We start from the raw sequence: 25,266 nt of genomic DNA on the forward strand, positions 1-25,266 counted from the left end.
GGAAAGGAACAAAACCAAAGTAATATATATATCTCCCGATTAGTAGCCCAATATCTAGCAACTAAAAGAATTAGCAAAGAAATATCTCTCTACTCTTCTTGGGACAACCGAGAGTCGCTCTGGAACGATCGCCGGCAACCTCCGTCTCCCAAGGTCGGCAAGGCCTAACCAGGCCTCGCTCCCCAACACGGCAGACTCAACAGCAGGGAACCTGCACCTCCAAGCCGCCAGAAGGAAAGAGACCGAAGGCCTTTCCTCCTTTCTTCTTATAGCCCAGCTTATGTAAAAATCGTAGGGAATACTGGGTAAATCTGGACCCTTCCTTGGTTACAAACTGGTCACCAAGGAAGGCCTAGCCCAAACCACCACACCAGTGAAGAGACTCTCTGAGTAAAATACCTAATTAATATTTGTCAGTGCAACCTACAAAGCCCACACATGGGTCTCTTGTGTTTGCCACTGGGTGCTCTGGGGAGAGAAGTGGTCACAGTGTTTTTCCCAGTCCCTTATTTTACTGGCAGAGAATCTGTATTGCTTTTTAGCAGTATTAAGGCCAAACATAACTCCAAGTATGTTTAGTTAGAACAATGAATAAACTCTCTGATTGAAAATCAGGATTAGCATTCCCTTTGTTGCCAGTAAACACTTTGATGGATGGCTTGAACTCCAAAATACATCTGAGATACTGTTGTTGATACTTAAATTTGTCATTTTGGCAATATCAGCTGAAGACCAAGAAACTTTGTTCTCCTCACAACAACCAACTCCCATATTAGTCTATTGGATTTTTATGCTGATTTTGCCAGTTCCATGTTAATGTCTGTTTTCTAATGTTGCAGCAAATCCAAAGACAATTTAGATATGCCAGCAGGTTGTCTTCTCCCAAGAGCTTGTTCAATCCCATTGGATTTTTGGGATTCATAAAAGTGTCATTTAAACAGCTGTTTTGATTGGCAACACCAGGAAATTTTAGAATTTTTTCCAAAAAACACCTGCTGAATGCAGTTTGATCTTCTTCTTGTTGTTTGTAATTGCGTTGTCTGAAAATTTGACTGCAAGGCAGCAGGTTAACTGAAAAGCAGAGTTTCAGGTTTATTTTAGGTATGGGATGACTTTGGCAACCAGTGATGAGTTGTGCCAGCATGGTCCCAGCTGCCCTCAGAATGCTCCCAGTCACTCCCAGTATGACTCCAGCCACCTTCACTGTGGGCCCAGTTGCTCCCAGTATGATCCCAGTTGTGCCCAGCATGGTCCCAGTTGCTCCCACTTCCTCCCAGTGGGATCCCAGTTGCTACCAGTTGTCCCCAGCAGGGTCCCAGTACCTCCCAGTTTGATCCCAGTTGCTCCCAGTTGCCCCTAGCACAGACCCAGTTGCTCGCAGTATGATCCTGATCTGATCCCAGTATGGTCCCAGTATGATCCCTGTAGGATTGCAGTTGCCCCCTGCATGGTCCCAGTTTGTCCCAGTTGCCTCCAGCATAGATCCAGTCAATCCAAGTATGATCCCAGTCTTCCCCCAGCATGGTCCCAGTCAATCCCAGTTGCCCCACTGTAGATCCAGTCACTCCCAGTTGCTCCCAGTTGCCCCCAGCATGGTCCAAGTCGCTCCCCATGTGGTCCCAGTCACCCCCAGGATGGTTGCAGACACTCCCAGTATATCCCAGTTGCTCTCAACATGCTCCTAGTCATACCCAGTTACTTCCACTTGCCCCAGGAAGGTTCCAGTTTCCATCAGTATGATCCCAGTCACTCCCAGTTTATGCCAGTTGCCTCCAGCATGCACCCTGTCACTCCCAGTTACTCCCAGTTGCTTCCAGCATGATCCCAGTTGCCCCAATATGTTCCCAGTTGGCTTCCAGCCTGGCCCCACTGGCTCCCAGTTCCCCCCTGTGTAGTTCCAGCCACTCCCAGTTTGATCCTGGTCCCTTACAGTCACTCCCACTATGATTCCAGTACGGTGCTGGTCACTCCCACTATGATCCCAGTCACTCCCAGTCACTCCCAATAGGATCCCAGTTGCCCCCAAGGTGGTCCCAGTTGCTCCCAGCCCCTCACCCAGGATGGTTCCTTTCCCTCTCAGGGACTCCCAGTCTGAGTCCAGTCTGGCCCCAGTCACTCCCAGTCACTCCCTGGAGGATGCCATTTGCCCCCTGCATGGTCCCAGTTGCTCCCAGTATGATCCCAGTAACTTCCAGACACTTCCAGTACAAAGCCAGTTTGATCCCACTCATCCCCAGTATGGCTTCAGTCCCTCTCACACACTCCCAGTATTATTGCAGTCACTCCCAGTATGATCCCAGTATGACCCCACCAGGGGCCCAGCTGCTCCCAGTAGGATCCCAGTTGCCCCTAGCATGGTTTTAGTTGCTCCCATTCACCCCTACTATGGTTCCAGTCACTCCCAGTATAATCCCAGTCACTCGCAGCCACTCCCAGTATTATCCCAGTTGCCTCCAACATGCTTCCAGTCAGTCTCAGTATGATCCCAGTCTCTCCTAGTAGGATCCAAGTTACCCCCTGCATGGTCCCAGTTGCTCCCAGTCACCCCACTGTAGTTCCAGTCTCTCCCAGTACAGCTCCAGTATGATCCCAGCGATCCCCTATATGGTGGTAGTCACATCCAGGATGAACCCAGACATTCCATGGCACTCCCAGGATAAAACCATTTGCCCCCAGCAGGGTCCCACTTGCTCCCAGTCACCCCACTGTAGTTCCAGTCCCTCCCAGTAGGATCCCTGTCACTCCCAGTCTCTCCCAGTATATCCCAGCTGACCTCAGCATGCTCCCAGTCAGTCCCAGTATGATCCCAGTCACTCTTGGTCTCTCCCAGTATATCCCAGTTGCCCCCAGTGTGGTCCCACTCACTCCTGAATGGTCCCAGTAGCTTCCAGCATGATCCCAGTTGCTCACAGCCACTCCCAGTCACCCCCAGTGGGATCCTAGTCACTCCCAGTATGATCCAAGTCACTTCCAGCGTGATCCCACTTGCTCCCAGTATATCCCAGTTGCGCCAACATGGTCCCAACTGCCCTCAGAATGCTCCTACTCACTCCCAGTATGACCCCAGTCACCTTCACTGTGGGCCCAGTTGTGCCCAGCATGGTCCCAGTTGCTCCCACTTCTTCCCAGTGGGATCCTAGTAGCTCCCAGTTGCCCCTAGCATAGAACCAGTTGCTTCCAGTATGATCCTAGTCTGATCCAGTATGATCCCAGTACAATTGCAGTTGCCACCAGTATGATACCAGTGACTTCCAGACACTTCCAGTACGAAGCCAGTTTGATCCCACTCATCCCCAGTATGGCTGCAGTCCCTCTCACACACTCCCAGGATTATTGCAGTCACTCCCAGTATGATCCCAGCATGACCCCAGCAAAGGCCCGGTTGCTCCCAGTAGGATCCCAGTTGCCCCCAGTGTGGTTCCAGTTGCTCCCAGTCACTCCTACTGTGGTTCCAGTCACTCCCAGTATATCCCAGTTGCCTCCAACATGCTGCCAGGTGCTCCCAGTATGATCCCCGTTGCCCCAGTTCTGGTCCCACTGGATCCAGTTGGGGTCTCGGTGTATCCCGGTGTCCCCCCTGTCCCCCCACCCCGGTGTCACCCCTTTTTCTCTCCCCACAGAGCTCCTGAGCCGCCGGCGGCCGCAGCCCCTCCCCGGGGCCTCGGGCCCAGCCTGGACCCCCCCCCCCCCCCCGTCCCCGTGAGGATTTTGGGGGGTCGTGTGTCCCCCCTCCCCTGCTGTCACTCTGCCTCCGCCCGGCTGCTCCCAGTGATCCCAGTACAGCTTCCCAGTTCTCCCCAGTCCTGGTTATTGGGGGGCAGTGGGGGAGGCGCTTGGGGGGATCCCAAGGAGTGGAGCTGAGTTTGGGGGGGCAGAACCGGCCCCAGGATGGATCGGGAATGGGGACCTCCCTTTGTTCCCCCTGTGTCAACCCCTCTGGGAGGGTCTTGGTGGGGCACCTGCCCCTTAAAAGGCACCCAGCTCACCCCAAAAGGTGCTGGGACCCCCCTAAATCTCCCCACAGGCCCTGGAGAACCCCTCAAACATAGTCAGAGCCCACCCAGGATCCCACCTAACCCCTTTTTTTGGGGGTGCTGGGACCCCAAACTGAGTTGGAGGGAGCTGGGGATTGGGGGGATGATGTGGAAGATGTGAGAGGAAGGAAAAATGGGGATTGGGACCCGCAGAGTAATCTGGAGGTGGGGTGGGGATTGAGAGGACCATGGAAAAGTGGAAGGAACAGGGATAAGATAGGACAGTGCTCTACACGAAAGCAATTGTTGAAGCGATTCTACTCAAGCTGGCACCAAAGCAATAATTCTTAATTAGAGATGGATGGAACTCCCCCAGACCAACTCTCGGGGGGAGATCTCTGCTCTCAACCTCCAGGACTGACCTTTGGGGGTCCCCAGCCAAGGCAGGAATCTCCACACACCCCCAGGAAGGGTTCTGTTGGAAGAAGCTGCCCCTGGGAAAGGGGACTGGCCCTTTCTGGTAGAAACCTCAGTTCGCTCAAGTGCAAAGGGCCGCTATGATCCCCCTCCCCAAAGGGACAAGACAACTGGGGAAGGAAAGAGGGGCTTGGCTAACAGAGATCAAAGATTCCATGAGGTAAAAGCAGGTTCCGTTCGGGCTGAGGGCGCTGCGGCCCCGCCCGTGCGAACACTCCTGAGGGCGGGCGGGCGGAGGGCGGGGCCGCGGCGGAAAAGGGGGGGGTGCTCTGTGAAGGCGGTGCGCGCGCAGAGCGCCGTGGTTGCTTCCGGGAAGCAAAGATGGCGCTGGGTATGTGCTGTACTGTGAGCTGGCGGGGCCTGCGGGAGAGCGGGGCTCTGGGGATCCCCTCGGGGGCTGCGGGGAGCGCGGCTGTGGGTGGAAAGGCTGGAGAGCTCGGGAGGGTTTAGCTGAGGGGTTCGGGGGTTCCCGAGGGTCAGAGCGCAGGCCTGGAACCCTCCCGGGGGGGGGAGGAGGGCGGCTTTGCCAACGCCCTGACTGTACTGCGCATGCGCGCCGGCAGAGTCCTCAAGAGGGAACTGCAACTCCCATGAGGCTCTGCGCGGTCCGCCATTACTTTTCCCGCCACAGCGCTCCGGCCGGGCTGGCGAACCGACCCCAGGGAAAGGGGATCCCAGTGACCCCCCGGAACCCCAGAGACCCCCAACACTCAGCACACAGAGACCCCACAGGGAGGGGGGTCCGGGGGTCCCCTAAAGCCCAGCAGTGGGGTTCAGGGGATCTCCCAGCCCGCAGGGGAGGGGTCCTGGGGGTGCTTCCCAAAGTGCAGGGGGGAGATGTAGCAGATCCGAGTAAGAGGATCCCAATGCCCCCAGTATATCCCAGTGACCCTCAGTACGGCCCAGTAACCCCCTCAGTGACCACCCAGTGTGTCCCAGTGACCTCCACTGCCCCCCATTATGGCCCAGTAATGCTCCAGTGTGCACCCGGTAACCCCCAGTATGGCTCAGTAACCTGCCTTTGTCCCCCCGTGTGTCCTGGTAATCCCCCAGTAACTCCCCAGTCCCTCCCAGTGCCCTCCCAGTGTCCCTCAGTAACCCCCCAGTCCCTCCCAGTGCTCTCTTGTTCCCCCCAGTGTGTCCCAGTACCTCCCAGTAATCACCCAGTGCCCCACAAAGCCTCCCAACTGTCCCCAATGCGTCCCCAGATGCCCTTGGCCTTTCTGTGAGCAGGGGGGGGGCGTTTTTGTGGTCAGAGGGTCCAGGCAGTGCTCCTTGGGGGAGATGGAGGGTTGGAGGCATAAGGAATGGGGTTTGGGGACAATGGGGACAGTGTGGAGGGGTTTGGGGACAGTGGATTTGGGGGTGTCAAGGGGGGAATTGGGGCCCTGGGGAGGCCTTGTGGACACTGGAGACACCAGGGGGATCTTAGGGTGTCAAAGGGGCAATTGGAAACACTAAGAGAGTCTTGGGAACACCAGGAGGGTCTCAAGACTCACCTGCTTGTGGTGCTGCCCCTCCTCTCCCCCTCAGGCCCCATTAACCCCCTCAAATGTTCCCTAAACCCCCTTTTCCCTTTAAGCCCCTCCCCCCACAGATCCCTTTGACCCCCCAAAACACCTTTTAACTCCCCTAAATGCACCCAAAGGCCCCCAAATCCCCATCCAACTCCCCACAAATACCCCCAAATCTCCCCCAGCCCCCCCCTCAAATCCCTTCCAACCCCCCCCTCAAATCCCTTCCAACCCCCCCCCAAAGAGGGATCACCTGGCACCCTGGGACAGGAACACAGTGGGCTGTGCTGGGGGCACTGGACTGTACTGGGAGGGCACTGGGGGAAGGCTCAGGTGTCCCACGACAATGTGGCCCAGCTCCAGGAGAGATCCAGGGAGCAGTGAGGAGGTACTGGTCTGTCCTGGTCTGTTGTGGTCTGTACCCCCAATCCCCAAAGCCCCTCCCCAGCTCCCCCAGGACCCTCCCAGACCCCAAAGCCCCCCAGGCCCCCCCAGGCCCCTGACTTGGTCCTGCTGCCCCTTGAGCATCTGCAGCTCCTGCAGAACCAGGCATTTCATCAGCAAATGTGCAGCTGACACCAAGCTGGGGGTGTGTTGATGTGCTGGAAGGCAGGAGGGCTCTGGAGCACAGGTGGTGTGAGGAGAGGCTGAGGGAGCTGGGGGTGTTGAGGCTGGAGAAGAGGAGGCTCAGGGGAGACCTCCTGACTCTCTGCAAGTCCCTGCCAGGAGGGTGTAGCCAGGTGGGGGTGAGGCTCTTCTGCCAGGAAGCAGCAGTAGGACAAGAGGGCTGGGTCTTGAGCTGTGCCAGGGGAGGTTTAGCTGGATATTAGGAAGCAATTTTTTGCTGAGAGAGTAATCAGGCCTTGGAATGGGCTGGGCAGGGAGGGGGTGGAGTCCCCGTCCCTGGAGGTGTTGAAGGTGAGAGTGGATGTGGCCTCAGTGCCATGGTCTGGGAAGCACGGCGGGGTTGGATCAAGGGTTGGACTTGATGATCTCGGAGGTCTTTTCCAACCTGTCTGATTCTGTGATTCTCTGATTCCCATTCCTGTGGCAGCACATGCTTGAGGCTCCATCCCCAGGGGGATAGAGATGTCTGTCCATATCTATCTGCAAGGTTAGTGTGTAAATGTGTGGTGTTAGAAAAGCAGGCTGAGTTCTGGGCTGGTTGTAGAAGGAGAAAGAAGCCCCCAGAGGCCAGTGCAGGCAGGCAGCCCTCAGCTTGCACCTGATGTCCCCTTCCTGCAGGTTCCTGTCCTTGAGCCCAGGCCCTGAGGTGAGGCTGAGAAGTGGCGCGGAGGTGAGCCCAGAGCTGTCCCTGAGGTGAGGCTGAGAATAAGTGCAAGGCAGAGGTGCTGCTGAGGAAGGAGAGCCCCGTGGTGGGGAAGGCACAAAGCTGTGTTTGCCCATCCCCGAGCAGGTGCTGTGTCCATCCCCTGTGTGCCAGGTGAGCTGGGGCTTTGCTGCAGAGCTGCGGGCGCTGATTTGAGCGGCTGCAAGTGCTGAGATGGTGGGCACCCAGGAACACCACCTGTGCCTGGCCACGGAGCCTGCAAGGAGGAGCAGAGACAGCCCTGGCAGTGTGGGGGGTCAGGTTGTCCCTGTGCCTTCCCCTGCAGGCCCTGGCTGTCCCTGCTGGGCCCCTGTCCATCCCCATCAGGTCCCTGCCCGTCCCCCCGGGCTGAGCTCCCCCCAGGAAGTGCTGTGGAGCTGAAGCTGCTGCCATCCCCCCCTGCAGCCGCTGCCCCAGGCAAGGGAGCAGCAAAGGCAGGGCCAGGAGCAGAGGCAGCAGCAGGGGAGCCCTGGGGGGGCCGGGAAGCTCTTGTGTGGGGCAGGAAAGAGGCGCTGGGCACGAGGCCGGGGCTGTGCTGAGCAGGCCCAGCCCTCACATCCCCCCAGCCAACGCTGGCTGCCCGGGGGGCTTGGGAGGGACCCCCAGCCCGTGTGCCCCACACTGAGCTGGCAGAGAGAGAGCCAAGGGACAGGGATGTGGGCAGGGCCCTGGGTGAGGGCACAGCCTGTGGCAGCAGAGCTGCCCAGGGCCGGGGGCAGCCGGGGATGTTGGGACCAGCCAGTGCTGGGGCCCAGCAGAGCACGAGGCCTCTTGCAGAGCCCTGGAGCAGCCTCCCACTTGCCAGCCCCGCCCTGGTGGGGTGACACTGTCCCCTCTCTACAGGACACTCCCCCAGAAATCTTTGGGGGGCCTTTTGTGTCTATTCCTGGTTGCTGATTCCTGCTGGGGTCCCAAGGGAGCCTCTGCAATCCCATCCATGGGGCACAATCTACTCTCCAGAGCTTGACTCACTGCAGCCTTTGCAGGGAAATCTGTGCTGGCAGCTGCATCCTCAGCCCCAGGGCAGTTTGTATCTCCAAGTGCTGGTCCATCCTGGGGACCCAAGGGATCCTCTGCCATTCCATCCATGCAGCAGGAGTCACCCTCCTGCCCTTGACTCCCTGCAGAGGAACAAGTGCCATCTCTCTGTTAGGGAGAAGCCAGATGCTGCCCCTGGACCATCAGAAGTGGTGCTGAAGCCTCTTTCAGCCCAGCCCCAGGTGCAGTTTTCTCATCCCCTCAGCGAGTGCCCGCTGCCCCAGCCAGCACTGACCAACCAGGGTGTTATGCACACTTGGATTGGTGGTTTGGAGAAACAGCCCTGGACTGGCAGGGGGCCAGATAAGCTCAAGGAACAGCCCTGGCGAGTTTTCAGTGACACTACATTAATACAGCTTTTGATTAATATATAGCAACTCAATCAAGTGCTCATGAAATGACCTCACTCCTCTCATCCTCCCAATTAAACACCTTTTTTTTGGCAGAATCTTCATATTTTGGAGTATTTTCTGGCTAAACTTTAACTTTTTGCAGTTTGGGAGGGTTCATCTCGCTATTTCTGAGGTGTTTTTTGCCTGAATCTCGGTGGTTTGGGTTTTTCTGGGCTGAATCTTGGTGTTTTGGAGGTTTTTATGGACACAGGATGCCCGGTCAGTTCTAGAGATGGACTTGGCCAGGAGGAAACCCCAAGCCAACGTGCTCAGCTCTTGTTTTTCCCCCCGTCAGGATTTCTCCTTCCCAAAGCTTGGGCGGATGGAGGAGGAGGCTGCGAGGAAGAGGAAGATGCCTTGGGCCCCCCAGGCAGGTGAGGAGGCAGTCAGTGTCCCTTTGGGCGGGTGTTGTGCTGGCTCTGTCAGCCGAGCATGGCCCCGGCTGCAGGACAACCCCGCTGGCGCCGCCGTCCTGCCGGGGCCGGAGTTGGGGGGATGTCCTTGGCCTTCCCTGTGGGCCGGAGGCAAATCCCCTCCCTGTCCTTCTTGCTTCCTGCCCCAGGCCCCGAGCTGAGGACGGAGAGCCCGGAGGACAAATCCCCCCGTGAGACCCTGGTGGGAGAGGCCGTTTTGAAGGGCTCCCCGGCGCAGGAAGGCAGCGGGGAGGAAAAGGGCCGGAGATCCCCCCGCAGGAGGGGCTCCAAAGCCAGCCCAGGGTGCTCTGAGGAGGAAAGAGCCAGCCTGTGCCGGGAAGGCGGCCGGAGCTTGAGGGGGAGCTCTGACCTGGTGGTCCCTGAGCAGCCTCCCAGCAGGGAGAAGCCCTTCAGATGCTTGGAATGTGGGAAGAGCTTCAGGAAGAGCACCAAACTCCTCATTCACCAGCACATCCACACTGGGGAACGGCCCTACCCATGTGGGGAATGTGGGAAATGCTTCAGGGACCGCTCCTACCTCCTCAAGCATCAGCGCATCCACACTGGGGAACGGCCCTACAGCTGTGGGGAATGTGGGATGAGCTTCAGGTACAGCAGCAATCTCCGCAACCACCAGCAGATCCACACTGGGGAACGACCCTATTCGTGTGGGGAATGTGGGAAAACCTTCAGGGACAGCTCTGACCTCCTCACTCATCAGCGCATCCACACTGGGGAACAGCCCTACACGTGTGGGGAATGTGGGAAGAGCTTCAACGTGAGCTCCAACCTCCGCAAACACAGGCGCATCCACACCGGTGAGAGGCCCTACAAGTGTGAAGAGTGTGGGAAGAGCTTCACCGAGAGCTCTACCTTGACCTCACACCAACGGACCCACCAGTAAGGGCCCCCTACGAGTGCCCCGAATGCAGGAAGAGCTTCAGTCGCTGCTTCCACCCCGTGATACCTTAAGCCCCTAATGGTTTTTCATTTTTCTAATACTTGTAAGTTTTATAAGTAGTGGAAGTAGACTCTAAAGGCAGCATCCCCCCCTTCTTCCCTTATCCCTTTCCCTCTAGCACCCTTGTTTACACATTCCTTAACCCTCTTACCCCATTCTATGCTCCCTATATCACTCATACCCCTGAATACAGCAGAAATGTTTAGTCTTTTGTCAAGGCAAGGCCTAGATTGTTGGCAGAACAGCATATCAGGGCCTAAACCACAGAACACGGTCAAGAATTGGGTGACTATGTACCCTTTGTGCTCTGATGAAGATGAAGATGGGATGAACAGAGAGTCCCAAAACACACCCCAGACCCATTTTCAGGGGGTGGACCCGGGACGGACCAGAGTAAAGGCCACAGGGTGGACACATCTGGGATTGGATGGATGGTATTATAAAATGTAACATCTCAGGCACGGCCTGCGTGCGTCTTGTAAGATCTTTGCCTTGGCCTAATAAACCCTTTCTTATCTCACCCCTAATTAATTGCTCCGGAGATTTTTCAGCACCTAACTCCCACGGCAACAGTTGGTGGCCCGTACGTTGGGGAAACCTGGACCGGGACTTCTTCAGACTGGAAACTTTCATCGCGCAGGAATTCCTCAACAAGCCGGCTTTTATCTGAGATAATTCCCGCCCCGGTCTGAGAAGCCCAGCTCCACAGAACCCACGGAAGCAAGCACGGAGCATAGAGGTGAGATAAGAAAAGAACAAATAAGGGAAAACGGTACCTGGTTGGTTAGCAGCTGCGGGAAAAGTTTGTGTTCCGGGAGATAGGGAACACGGGTTACTGGAAAGTTAGCTTAAAGACTTGGGCCCGTTATAGTCGCAAAAGTCGCTTTCCAGGCGGCGAACGGGTGGTTCGTCAGCACAGGTCAGGGCGGGTATTCAGCCTAGGGGCTGTTCTGCTTTTGGAAGGGACGCCTTCTGGTGCTCTGACACTGTAGGGGAGCCGGTGGGGCTCCAGAGTCGGTGTGGTTCGCTAGTGGTTAAGTAGCTGAGAGGTTACGGTTACAGCCTCATAACCCCAAGGTAACAAGTTTGAATCCCAGTGTGTGACTGTGGTTTGGTTTTGTATTTTGTAATCATGGGTTGTGTAGATTCAAAAGTTGAGATCCCTAAAGAATCCCCCCTGAGAATGGTTTTGAAGTATTGGAAAATTTTAACTGATCCCAATACAAGTTTAAGAAAAGAAGAACTTTGTAAACTATCTGTAAGTGTATGGCCGTTATTTGGGCAGATGAAAGGAGTAACTTGGCCAGAATTCGGTTCCTCTGAGCTAGACACGGTATTGAAGTTAATTTCACTCCTCAATGCGGAGCAAAAATGGGAAGAGATAAGGTATGCAGAGTTGTTTATGTTTCTGCTAACACGCCCTGGATTGAGGGGAGAGAAGAGAAACGAAAGCTCAGAAAAGGCAGAAAAATCGGGAGTTGGAAAAAAGGGGAAAAGACCTAGTTAAAACTACCCCTGTCTCACGAGTTTTATTTAAAAACACCGGAGAAGATTATTTAGATATGTTGATATATCTGACAGGAGAGAAAGTAGCCCGGGAGCTCCACAAATTGGACTCCCCGCTGCAGCAGCAGCAGGGGGGGCTGGAACTGCCGGTGTGCTGGCTCCTGGACCGACTCTGGCTGGGCAGGCAGGAGCCATTGAAGGACCCCCTGGTGTGGATCTGGCTGCACCGGGAGGGATTAGGCAAATTAAAGCCTCTGGAGAAGTTAGCTCGAGTCCAGCGGGAGCGAGTTCTGTCGGTTTAGTTGGAGTATGCACAGACGTGCAGATAAGATCAGCTTTTGTTGAAGCTGCTTTTAGCCTGACAGAGCCAAGCGGGAGTTACGCAGACGCTGCGGGGCTGGCTAGCCCAGAAATAACAGGAGTAACAACAGGAGAAACTTCTGGCCCCACATGGGCAATGGTTGCGGGGTCTGCCCTGCCTGTTCCAGCGAACGGGGAAGCACTCTGTAGCTCTGCAGCTGCCAGCAGCTTTGCCGGAGCAGGCAAAATTCTCATAGCAACAGCAGAAGTGAGCTCCAAAGTAGAGGAACAAGTAACAGCTAAAGTTGATAGTTGTATCAGCAATGGAGTAAGAACTGTGAAGGCTGAAAAGTCAGCTTCTGGTAAGATTGCTTTTGGTGTAGTAACATCAGAGAAAGTTATTATGGATGCGGCATCTGTTGCAGAAGCAAAAGAGATTTTAGAAGTCACAGCGAAAGCGCCGCAGCATTTGGCCAGTGTAGGGATGGCGGCAGGCGTAGGAGTCACTGATTCAGATAGTAGCAGTGAAGCGAAGATGTCGGCCCCAGGGGGGGCGGCGGCCCCAAATGTAGAGGTGTTTGTGAGAGCGAGTAGCCCAGCACCACGGATGGGTGCTCAGGTAGTTGATTCTATCGGTGGCGATAGCGATATGAGAGCTGTAAGAACAGGGCTGCATGCCCCGAGTGTAAGAGAGACCCCAAAGTTTGCTGTAGGCTGTACTGTTGTAGAGGAAAAAACAAGAGAAATGAGTTGGGTTAAAATGTGTGAAACCAGGCAAAAAGCAAATGAGTCGCCCACAGAGTTTTTGAACAGATTGAAAGATGTTGTTAGAAAATATAGTGATATTGATATAGAATCAGAAATGGGAAAGAAACATCTGGTATACTTGTTTGTGGGACAGTCCACAAACGATATAAGGAGGAAATTGCAAAAGGCAGGTGGTAGTGAAAGAGACATTGATGAACTATTAGATATAGCCTGGGCAGTATATCAAGAGAGAGAGCAGAAAGCTAGTACGGTGGGCGGTGACGCGAGTATAAGAACAGCCGTTGCCGCGGCAACGGAACTCCCGGCTCAGAGAGCAGGGGAGGTATCTGGAACGGCCGTTACCACGGCGACAGAACTGGCTGGCGCGGTGAAGAAAAAAGTGTTGCCTGTGTGTGATACAGTGAGGATGCTGTGACAGAGAGAGCGAGATTGGAGCAGGGAGCGATCCCGAAGCTTAGAACTGTAGCGAGCACAGTAGGGCGGGGACAGGAAAAACTAGTCCCAGTTGTTGCTCCGACTAATGAGGAGGTTTTGGCTCCTATTAGTGTGGTCCAAACAGAGACGGCAAATGCGAGTGCCGTGAAACCTATGGGACCGTTGAGCGTAGCAGTGAGAGAGAGAGCTGGGGCTTCTGATTTTGCAGGGGTGGCGGGACCCAATTCTGCCCTTGCTGTTTCGGGAACCGCCCCAGGTGTGGCAGGCGCGACTGGTCGGCAGGGAACAAAGACACCGAGAGCTGCGAGAAAAGCGGGGGGGTAGCTCCTTCCCCTGTAACATCTAACCCCATGCAGGCAGCTGCAGTGGGTGCGAGTGCTGTAGAAATTTTAAAGCCACCCGACGACTTCACAGTTGTTATAACAATAAAGATGCCTGCTCCCATAACAAGTGGAGCAGAGCCGAAAGCCAGAGCGGCCAGTGCCCAGCCTATTCCAACGTGTAAGGGGGAAAGAGAGGACAAAATCAGTGTAAATTCCTGGCGAAAAAACTAAAACCCGCCGGTGCAATATATGTCATAAGACAGTAAGGTGATGTTTTGAAAATTATGAGAGCTATTTAGATCCAAAGGGAGAAACTGATTTGTCCCCAACAAACGAAACTGGGAAAAGAAACTCTCTACTAACCCTTACATCCCCTGTCTTTTAAAACTGTCATAGGCTCATGACCTATGAAAGAATATTTCCACTCTATCCCAGTAAGGGGGAATACTGATCTATTTTAAATGTAAATTAACAATGTGTCAGAAGTTAACTGTTAACAGACAGTTTGTTCCAGCAACCAGACCTGAAGCTGTACCACTAAAATTCAGGCTGAGAGCCATGAGAATAACTTTTATGCAGAAGTAGACAAATGTCTCAACTGCAAATGAAATACACCAGACCAAGAGTGAGTAGGTAAAAGCCTTCTGACACAATTGAAATCAACTTGCACTAAAGGTGGTACAGAAACGTATACATATATTGTAATTATTGTGTCTATTTTGTTACTTTCTATGTTATATTATTTTAAGCTTCGCTTATTGTTAGTTTAATTGCTAAGAATTGAAAGCTTATATTGCTTTTGCTTTTGCAACATGAAGTGCTTTAAAGCTTGCAATATTTATACGTGCACATATCTTGTTCCAACGACAATTTGTAAACATCTATGTCTCTCTGCAGCCTGTGGAAGAATTTCTCTTAAAAGCAATTTGATGAGAGATCCATAGAACTTTCATGTGATTGTGGAATCACGTTTATCTATTTATGTTTTTGAGATGCTTTTTATCTAGTGTCATCTAGGAATGTATGTGAACCTGGATTTGCATAAGAAGACCTACACTAAGACCAAGGACGGATAAGAAAGTGGGATCAATGCTGTAGTGAAAAGCAACAGAGCTGAGAAAGCACAGAGTGACCCTTTGCCTGGACACCATTGCAGCTTCTGTAAAGCAGCGAGTAAAGCCATCTGAAGCCAGGAGCTGCCTTTTCCCAGCCACACTGAACAGCTTCTGAGAAACACACTCTGCATGAACCTTCTATGGCCTTTTCTCACTTATCACAGAACCCCAATATTCTCTAGGGCAGGAAATTTCACAGTGGTGTTGTACTTATGAGAAAATATATCTCCTTGTTATCCTGTGAGAAAATCCTGATATAATGAATCTTATGTCTTTATCAGTGGCATAAATAATGTTTTCTATTTCCAAGTACTTAGCTAGTAATGTCTAATATTCTGTATTTTCAGTACTACTCTAGCATGTTCAACACTGCATCATGGGAATCCTGGTTCTGACTGCTAACCAGGAATTTACAGCACTGCAACAGCACTGGTTTTGTGAACTCTCCGATAAGACCCTAAGAATCTGGCTTTGCCCCATTGCTTACAATCCTCGAGACAATCTGGTAACATCGTTGTTGGAATAATAGGTTTAAGTTACTTAAATAGTTTGCTGAGAATGCTTTCTTAGTTTTATTGCTTTGTTGGTATTCATGGCTTCATGGCCAGTCTTCACGAACGAAGATTTGGGAAAGGTCATTACCCTTCGAGCCTGCGCAGTGGATTTTTTTTTAGGTGAGACACAGTGTGCGCTGAACTGAGCCCACCCTTTAATCCTGAGGTTCATCTGCTGGGGCCAAGCAAGCTTGGACGGTGGCAGCGAGGTCCTCAGGACGTAGGTTTGTTTAGAGTGACCTTCTCTTAGATGGATGGCCTTACGGGGCTGACGAGCTCCATCTGCCCGGAGGAGTTCCCTGACCAGGAATCGAACCCAGGCCCCGGTGGTGAGAGCGCCGCATCCTGACCACTAGACCACCAGGGGTCCTCTTGTTGGTATTCATATATCTATAAATGCACCTGTTTTAACAGGTGAGGCAGCTTTTATCCATGGAGGCAAGGGATCCCTGTAAGATCACTCCATGAGGTAAAGATGATTGACTGCAGTCTGGGACAGGTTGGAACAGGACAACCTGCCCCCGGTAAGGCCTAGAATTTGTCCAGAGAGTATAAGCTCTCTGTGGTGAGCTACTGGCACTGCCAGGGTGCTGTTTGCATCCAGACGCAGTCTGCTTCAAGTAAGCTCTCGACTGGCCTATTAAATCTGTGACTGGCAGTTAATCACTTTATGTGATAAAAGCACAAGCTCCTCTCTCAGAAGATTGAAATGCAGGAATTCCAAGATCCAAAATTCCTGTGAAATTGTCATCAGACAGAGAGTCGCACTTCATCAACTCCCTAGTTGCATAAAGAGGTTTATTTGTAGAATTGTTTAATGTTTTAAGATCTGCTTTGCAGGAACTGCAGAAACTCATCATGTCATCTAAGCCTGTGAGACTGGACACTCCTGCTCATCTGTTCCAGCCCAAGGACTGAGTTTATGTTAAGCTATGAGACTGAAACTCCTGCAAGCCAAATAGAAAGAACTGTTTTCAAGTCCAACAGACCATCTCCAACGTGGACAGAGTTATCATCAAGGACCCTGAATTTCACCCAGGAAGAAGAAAACCTCTGTTCCTGAGATGAGTAGAGCAACAAAGACTGTTACAAGGACTGTTAAAATAGTGTTTAAGTTTGCTTCTCTTGTTTGTATTGCTTAGTATGGCCAGTAACTATGAATTAAGTTTAAAACCTAAATTTACATTTGGCTTTAGCAAAATGCACCAAACATCCTTTATAAGTTGAGTGCTGAATTTGCACTATGGATTTGGCTAAAATTTGGCAACAAGTTTAAATTACATATTGGGTAGTTCTTAAAAATGTTTCATTAAGTTCATTTCCACAAATTTACTTCATAGTTACCAAGCTGAATATGAATAGAGCAGCCACTCATGTTAGTATAAAAATATAGCTTGTTATATGGTTAATGCTATGTATGAGTAGTAGAGATTGAACAAGATCTTTGAACCTTGTTTAATCTCTAAAGGGGGGACTGATGCCTTAAGCCCCTAATGGTTTTTCATTTTTCTAATACTTGTAAGTTTTATAAGTAGTGGAAGTAGACTCTAAAGGCAGCATCCCTCCCTTCTTCCCTTATCCCTTTCCCTCTAGCACCCTTGTTTACACATTCCTTAACCCTCTTACCCTATTCTATGTTCCCTATATCACTCATACCCCTGAATACAGCAGAAATGTTTAGTCTTTTGTCAAGGCAAGGCCTAGATTGTTGGCAGAACAGCATATCAGGGCCTAAACCACAGAACACGGTCAAGAATTGGGTGACTATGTACCCTTTGTGCTCTGATGAAGATGAAGATGGGATGAACAGAGAGTCCCAAAACACACCCCAGACCCATTTTCAGGGGGTGGACCCGGGACGGACCAGAGTAAAGGCCACAGGGTGGACACATCTGGGATTGGATGGATGGTATTATAAAATGTAACATCTCAGGCACGGCCTGCGTGCGTCTTGTAAGATCTTTGCCTTGGCATAATAAACCCTTTCTTATCTCACCCCTAATTAATTGCTCCGGAGATTTTTCAGCACCTAAATTCCACGGCAACACCCGAATGAACCCCCTGATGGGGAGGCAACCCCTGGAGTCTAGTGACTGTAGTCCATCCCTTTCGACCAGAAAGGGCCAGTCCCCTTTCCCAGGGGCAGGTTCTTCCAACAGAACCCTTCCTGGGGGGGGGGGGGTGTGGAGATTCCTGCCTTGGCTGGGGACCCCCAAAGGTCACTGCTGGAGGTTGAGAGCAGAGATCTCCCCACAAGCGTTGCTCTGGGGGAGTTCCATCCATCTCTAATTAAGAATTATTGCTTTTGTGCCAGCTTTAGTGGAATTGCTTCAACAATTGCTTTAGTGTAGAGCACTGTCCTCTCTTATCCTGTACTCCTGGTAGTTTTAGTGTTTGTATTGTGCAGTAAATAATTCTGATGAAGATCGTTTTGTGTGATCATTTGTAGCCCTAAATAAGTCATTTCTATCGATAGATCTGATTTGCTATCATTACAACCTGGGGGACAAAAGTGGTTTAGTCACACCTCTGTAATTCCTCTAAACTGAAACTGTTGACATAATCCAAGGCTGAGATTGCATCCAGCAGCCCCCAGCACCCCACAGTAAGTTGGGAGCTCAGGGGTCCACCTCCCTTTCCCAGCTCCCCTGTGCCCAAAGACCCCCATGGGACCGTCGGACCTGCCAGACCCACCCCCCCTTTTCCACCCTTCTCCCTGTTCCTCCCACTTTTCCATGGTCCCTCAATCCTCAGCCTGCCCAGGATCACTTTTGGGGTCCCAACCCTTAATTTTTTTCTCCCTTTCCCACCCCTTCCACATCATCCCCCCACTCCCCAGCCCCCTCATGCTCAGTTTGGGGGTCCCACCCTCTTCTTTCCCCATTCTTCTGACCTCTCCCATCCTATTCCCATCATCCCCCAAACTACAGTGCCCTGCCCCCCCCCCCCACTCAGTCTGGGGTCCCACCACCCCTTTTCTCCACTCTGACCCCCCTTTTCCCACCGACTGCCCCCTTCCCACCCCCCACTCACCCAAGAGCTCCTCACCTGCAGCCAGGGGGGCTCCCAGCACCACCAGTGCCCAGCAAAGCCCAAAAAAAGGGATTCAGTGGGGACCCTGGGCGTTCTTTGTGTTTGGGGGCCCTTGAAGGACTGTGGGGAGGTTTTGGAGGTTTCCCAGCACCTTTTGGTGTGAGCTGGGTGCCCATTGAGGGGCAGGTGCCCTCCCAAAGCCCCCCCAGAGCGGGTTGACATTGGGGGAACACAGGGGGGTCCCAATTCCCGATCCATCCTGGGGCCGGTTATGCCCCCCCCAAACTCGGTTCCACCCCTTGGGATTCCCCCATTGCCCCCAAATAACCAAGACTGGGGAGAACTGAGAAACTTTCCTGGGATCACTGGGAGCAACCGGGCAGAAGCAGAGTGACAGCAGGGACAGGGGGGACACACGACGCCCCCAAAATCCTCGTGGGGACGGGAGGGGTCCAGGCTGGGCCCGAGGCCCTGGGGAGGGGCTGCGGCTGCCGCCGGCTCAGGAGCTCTGTGGGGAGAGAAAAGGGGGTGACACCGGGGTGGGGGGTCCCCGGGGGGGCACAGACGCTCTGGGGGGACACACGGCCCCCTGGGACCCCCCTCACCTTCTGGCGCAGGTAGAAGCCGAGCCCCAGCGCCAGGGAGACGAAGGCCAAGAGGAAGCCCCCGGCCCCTCCTTGGCAGCAATTGCTCAGGCTGATGGAGCCCGGCAGGGCCGGGGCCGCCGGCGGTGTCCGATCCCGGCAGGAAGCGGGGAGGGCCCCGGGGAGCGGCGGCGGCGGGCGGGGCCCTGGGGGAGCCGCCCCGAGGGGTCCCCGCCGCCCGTGGCACTGAAGGAGCCGCCCCGGGACGGGCCCTGGCGGGGGTCGCCAGAGAGGGGGGGCGAGCTCGGAACGGAATCGACTCCGGAGAATAAACCGAGGAAAACCAAAGGGCCGCGCCGGGGGAGTCTCCGCCGCCCGGAGCTAAAAGAGCTGCCCCGCGGGACGGGCGAGGACGGGCGGCGGTGAAACAGTCGCCCGGGGTGTGGCGAGGGAGGCGGGAATGGGATAAAAGAGAGAGAATTGAGAGAGAAACCGCTTTGTCTTCCCCGCCCCAACTCCCTTTTGTATACAGATAAAACCAGAGATCAACACGTGCTTCCCTTCCCCCTTTTCCCCTCAGGGAAACAGAAAACAGAAAACAGAAAAGAAAACCTTGGGAAAGAGGGGGGAAAGCCAAATCTGGAAAACTATCTAAGTTGTGCTGCCAAAGGAAACGCTGACTCCAGAGGTACCCAAGCAGCAGCAGAGCCGGCAGGGGCTGGGGGGAGGCAGCAGGTCTGCTTGATTCCATGGAGTTCTGGGGAGTCACAGTGGCCCCTTGGTTCCATGAGGCTCCACAGTGTCACCATGGCCCCTTGGCTCCTTGAGATTCCACAGTGTCCCTGCATGCCTTTGGTTCCATGGGGTCCTGCAGTGTCCCAGTGCCACTTCATTCCACCAGTTTACACAGAATCCCAATGGGCCCTTGATTTCAGGAGGTTCCACTGTGTCTCAGGGTCCCTTGGATTCCACGAGGCCCAGCAGTGTCACAGTGGCCCCTTGACTCAAGGAGATTGCCCTGAGTCACAATGGCCCATTAAATTCAGGAGGCTCTGCAGTTTCCCAGGGTTTCTTTGTTTCCATGAGACCCTGCAGTGTCACACTGGCCCCCTGGTTCCATGAGGTTCCAAAATGATTCAGCACTCAGCATTCCTGAGGCCCTGTATTGTCACAATGGCCCTTTTCATTCCATGAGCTTCCAAAATGTCTCAGGATTCCTTGTGTTCCATGAGGCCCCAGATGCCACAGTGGCCCCGTGGTTCCAGGAGATTCCATAGTGTCCCTGTTTTCCTTTGGATCCAGAAGTCCTTGGAGTGACACAATTGCCCCTTGGTTCCAGGAGCTTACAGAGCATCAGGATGGCCCCTTGTTTCCATGTGGTTCTCCAGTGTCACAATGGTCCCTGGATTTCCTGAGGATCCACTGAGTCCCAGGTTCCTTTGGTCCCCGTGTCCCAACACAATTCCCAACGTGATTCCATGAGGTCGCAGAGTGTCTGCGGATCCCTTTAGCTCCAGAATGCCTGGCAGTGTCAGAGTGGTCCCTGGAGTCCCTGGGGTTGCTCAGGGTCAGAATGGTGCCTTGACTGCACCAAGTTGCCCAGGGTCCTCCTCTCAGGGCCCCTGAGAGTGACTCTCAGCTGGGGCAGCTCTCAGGGGTGTGCACAGATGGCTCCCCTGACTCTTGGTGCCCAAGGCTGCTGCTGCCTGGCAGGGCTGGGACAGAGGTGACCTGGCAGCCCCTCGCCAGCCCTGGGCCTCCTTGGCATCCTGAGACACAGCTGACTCCTGCCAGCATTGCCACCTCTCTGCTCCTTGTGTGCCACGGGCTGAACAGATCCAGGTCACCTCCCATTCCTCTGCCAACCCCCTGGGCCTGCTCTGGGCCCTCCAGGTCCTTGCCCTGCTCCCAAGGGCTGTGGGGGTGTTTAATGGTCAGGGCTTGGGGTTTAGAGCTCAGGGTGGGGATTAGGCAGAAGCTTGGGGGGGGGGGGTTATTGTTCTGCTGGCAGTGTCTGGCTCATGATTAGGAGAAGAGCTTTTTGGGCTGGGTCAGGATTAAAGCTTGGCTTTTCACACTGACAGTGCAGGTCTGGGAGTGGGCTGGGCACTGGAGTACAAAGAGTCTGGATTTCTGGATTTGGGCTTTGCCTTCAAGGTCAGGTTGAGGCTGGGAGTAGAGCAGTGGATTCCTTCCAATGGGAGGGGCAGCACTTTTATATAGTGTTGGGGCTTGAGGGTACAAAGAAGGGAAAGGCATATCAGGAGTGTTTGCACAGGCAGTGCTGCAGCACCCTCAGCATTAACTGAACCTGGTTTTACCTCATCAAAATCTTTGATCTCTGTTGACCAAGCCCCTCTTCCCTCCCCCAAATATCCTATCCCCTATGTCCCAGTTCCTCCTGACCTCCCCAAGTCTTTCATCTGGATGGGCTCAGCTCTGTGATGACCCTCAGGACCCCTGAGAATCTGCCTGCCCTCCTTGGCCAGTCAGTTCCTGGGAACAGCCCTGGCAGCCCAGCCCCCAAGGGCACATGATGTCCTGCTGGGCTGGACAGGACCCTCCTCAGCCTGGGCAGCAGGGCTGCAGGGGGGGATTCCCTGCCCCTCCCCAGATGGGCCCTTCCTGCCCACCAGCTCCTGCTCCAAAGGGCTCCCACACACCCTGGGCCACTTGTCCCACTTGGGCACTGGAGCTGCCCCAGGGCATCTCTGGGCAGTGGCCAGCTCTGGGACTGCTCTGGCAAATCATGGCCTGAACCCACAAGTGTGGAATTTCAGAGATACTTGATACCTCTGCAGAACAGAACTCTTGGGAATTGCTGAAGGCTTCCTGGCCAGCATTGCCAGATCTTTTTTTTTTTTTTAATTTCAACAATTTTTCTCCATTTGTTTTCATTGACAACACCTTCTATATATTATATTAAGCTTATTCTTTCATTGTCTAATGAATAGTTTTGTGCAGCTACTTATCAAACTAAATATCTCATCAGTGATTCCATTATGGAAACATGGCTCAGAGGAAGCTCCTGATTTTTGGGGCACCTTTCGTATCTCTAATTTTGCCTCTTTTGTTCTTCCTCTCCCTATTTTTGTCTTGAAAAAGCTCTCCAGGATGCGTGTGCCTGGGAGTGTTTTCACACTCTGAGCTGTGCCCTGTGCCATGTGACAGGGAACAAATGCACTTTCTAGAGAATTCTGTCAGTCTTGCTCACAGAAGCCCTCTACGTGCAGAGGTGAGACGGTGCCCAGGCTGCTTTGCTGGTGTGGAATGAAAGGGCTGGGCCAGAAAGGCAGAGGAGGGTGATGGAGGAGACAGGGCCATTTGCAGGGGATGTGTGTGAGGCTGGGGAGATGAATGTCCCTGGGCCAGTGAAGGCTGTTCCTGGAGTCACCCCCAAAAGTGTCAGAGCTCTGACAGGGCTCCAGAGCTGAGCTGGGCTCCTGCCCTGCTCACACCCCCAGGGCTGTGCAGAGACAGGAGTCCTTCCCTTGCACACACACCCCAGTTCCTGGCAGCAGGGGCAGTGTCTGCCTGGCTCCTGCTGCCACTGCCAGGGGCTGGAGGCCCCTCAGCCCTGCAGAGCCCTCACCCTGCACACTCACACACTTCAGCTCAACATTGGGGTTTTCCCCTCCCTGGCACTGCCCAGTCCAGCCCCTCCCTGGTCCCCCCATCTCCCTGCCCCTGCCCCAGCCCAGCAGAGCAGCACACTCAGGTCTGGCCCTGTGTAAGGGGGGTACTTTTGAATTAGATGATCAATGGAGCACAGAGGCGTGAGAACGGAATCATATTAGGATGTGAAACCAGCCAGAGTATGGTACAATGTAACTTCATGACACAAGCTAATTGTAAGGTCCATTGTGCTTTTTAGCAAGTCAGCTTGATATCCCCTCTTATCAGAGCTGAGTTCTTCCTTGGTTTTGCTACATATTGCAAGATAGATACATCTACCCTTGAAACACAATGGTAGAGGTCATGCATAGAGGTGAGAAAGATGATGATGGGAGGAAGATGATGTGGGCAGGGGTCGCTGGCCCCTTGCCCTACAAGTGGGGCATGCACAGACTGTTGCCATGAGGTGATGATCGGGGGGGTTTGGCTGCCACTCAGGTACCACCTTATACTGGGTACTGGCCCTACGTGGTGTAATGTGGAACTGATAAAAATGGGGTGTCGGGACTGCTGAGCTGAGCGATCCTCATCCTGCCACCGAGACTGTGTTGCTCCGCGGGGACGCCCGCTAAGCTCGGGCACCGACCAGCTGCTGCAGATCCTGACAGCCCTGGCCTGTCTGTGTGGGTAAACAGTTTTTTGATAGGAAGCAACTGAGATAACAAACCTTTTAATATCCTTTTAGTGTTCCTTCAATTCCCCTTTTATGTTTATAGTATTTTTCCTTTAGTTTCCCTCTTTACTAACCAATATCGTGTTATCCATAATATTGTGTTAAGATCCTTATTTTGTTTCCCCTTTTTCACTAGTTAATACTGTATGAAATGCTGTTCGTAGTATTTGTTTTAATGCCACCCGATAAGGTAGTTATTTTGTATCCTTTTTTAGTTTTTAATTCCTCTTGCTATGTTTATTACTATTATTATTATTCTCACTGTAATAAAAGATATTTTGTGTGTTTGAGTATTTTTTGGCACTTGTCTTTATTCCGGACATGTATCCGAACGTACTGCTACACCCTGCAGCAGGACATGGAGGCCATGGAGCTCAGGGACAGGGCCTCTGGGTCTGCAATGCTCAGCACATCATCAGCTCAGGCAGCTCCTGCAGCCCCAGGGCCAGCCCCGCTCCCCAGCACAGCAGCAGAGAATCGGCCCCGGGCTCCTCAGGCCCCATTTGCCATCTCCAGGGGCACTGGCCACCACCAGCACCAGCTGCAGCAGCCTCAGCCGGAGCAGCCTCAGCCCCTCAACCCCCACAGTGGGACCCTGAGGGCAGCACACAGACTCCAGGGAGAAACCAGCAAGGCAAGGACCCTCTGGAGAGTCTGCTCCTTGGCCTTGTTCTTGAGAGCCCTTGAGAAGAAGAGCTGAGGCTTCAGGCTGTGCCCAGAGCAAATGGAGCCCCTTGTGTGGTGGAAAGAGTGCAGTGGAGCCCAGCTCATGCCAGCAGTGCCATGGCCACAGGACTGACCCAGCCCAGCCCAGGGACCAAGGCCCAGAGCACTGAGGCCTCAGCCGAGGCCCAGAAGGGGAGGGTGGCAGGAGAAAAAGAGCAGCTCTCAACAGGCCAAATGCTGCTGCTCCCTGGCACTGCTGCTGTGCTGGGACTCTGTTTCCCTGCCCCTCTGCACACAGGCACTGCCCTGCCAGACTCATCAGAGGTCTCAGAAGACTGAACTCACAAAAACAAGTCACTGAAGGATCTTTGACTTTGTTTCAATGCATTCCTCATTTACACAGATTTTGGGTCAAATTCAAGATGTAGACAGTGAACCAGACATGGGATGAATAATCAATATTCATTGTACACAACTTTATCCCAGGAGAAAAACCCCATGAAAACCCTAACCCAGCACCACAAAAATCTGAGCAGGCAGGCTGGAACAAGGAGTCCCATTCTGAATGCTGTGGAAGAGAAAACAGGCTGTTTGTGCCTTCAGAAAAGCATCCAGTCATCATTTTCCTCAGGGCATCCTTGAAACAAAAGATTTCCTAAGACAGATGCCAGAGCTTGGCAGCAGGCTGTCCTTCTTAGCTTGGAAAATCTCTGCTAACTTACCTAACAATGGTACAAACCCCCCACGTTAATGGTGTCAAACAGCTGCATCTGCAGGATTCATGTTCCAGCATTGCCTAATGCACAATTATCACACCTCTTTTTAAAATTAAAGGGGAGGAAAAAAAAAAGCAGGGGGTAGGGGGAGACTCCCCACCCCAGTCATCCATCAAGTGTACATCCTGGCCACTGCTCCTAAGAAATTTAATATATGCTAAAAAGATATAAAAAGACATAAAAAGCTTTCAGAAATAAAAGTGCTTCAGAAGCTAGATTTTAATATTGCCAAGTGGGTTTTTGCCAGATTACAAAGTTGACTGGAATGCCAGGATACTGCATTTTGGAAGCGGCAGCAGCTCATATTGCCTTGTATTAGTGTCTGAAGTGTGTTGCTGATTCCAAAGCTGGACTATCATCATATGTGGGGGAGAGTAGATAAATAAATAAATAAAAATTGGCATTCCCTCTACCAACCCTGCTGCCTTGAAGCACTCTTTTCAAGTGCAGCCTCCACAGGAAAAAAAAATTAAGACCATTTTATTTTGATTATAGTGCTTTCCCCAGGCAGGAATTTTTATTTCAGTTAAAAACTTTGAACATTTTCAGTGAGGCATTTTTATATTTACAGTTGACATCTTCATAGAAGAATTAAACCTTTGAGCAACAGCCCTAAAGCATGAAGGTTGCCTGCAGGAAATACTTAAATCATTTTACATCCAAATGGAGCCTGTTGTTTTTAGCTAAAATTTAATAAACCTTAAATCAATGACCCTTCTTTTACTGACAGCCTGCACTTTGGAAAACTAACTTTCCCAA

The 25,266-nt window shown here is 52.9% G+C and overlaps 2 protein-coding genes across 2 annotated transcripts in view; both read left to right on the forward strand.

The window, feature by feature from the left end:
• LOC135405349 (zinc finger protein 70-like) overlaps positions 1-25,266 on the forward strand; it is a 431,851-nt gene that overhangs the window by 78,908 nt on the left and 327,677 nt on the right. The window lies entirely within an intron of this gene.
• Positions 6,778-16,587, forward strand: LOC135405527 (gastrula zinc finger protein XlCGF49.1-like). The gene is made up of 4 exons (XM_064640236.1): positions 6,778-7,079; positions 7,211-7,409; positions 9,021-9,099; positions 9,288-16,587. The coding sequence occupies exons 3-4, from the start codon at positions 9,048-9,050 to the stop codon at positions 10,040-10,042; spliced, it is 807 nt and encodes a 268-aa protein (XP_064496306.1). The 5' UTR covers positions 6,778-7,079; positions 7,211-7,409; positions 9,021-9,047; the 3' UTR covers positions 10,043-16,587.

Source organism: Pseudopipra pipra, chromosome W (genome assembly GCF_036250125.1).
Source record: "Pseudopipra pipra isolate bDixPip1 chromosome W, bDixPip1.hap1, whole genome shotgun sequence".
In the NCBI taxonomy this organism is placed as follows: domain Eukaryota; kingdom Metazoa; phylum Chordata; class Aves; order Passeriformes; family Pipridae; genus Pseudopipra; species Pseudopipra pipra.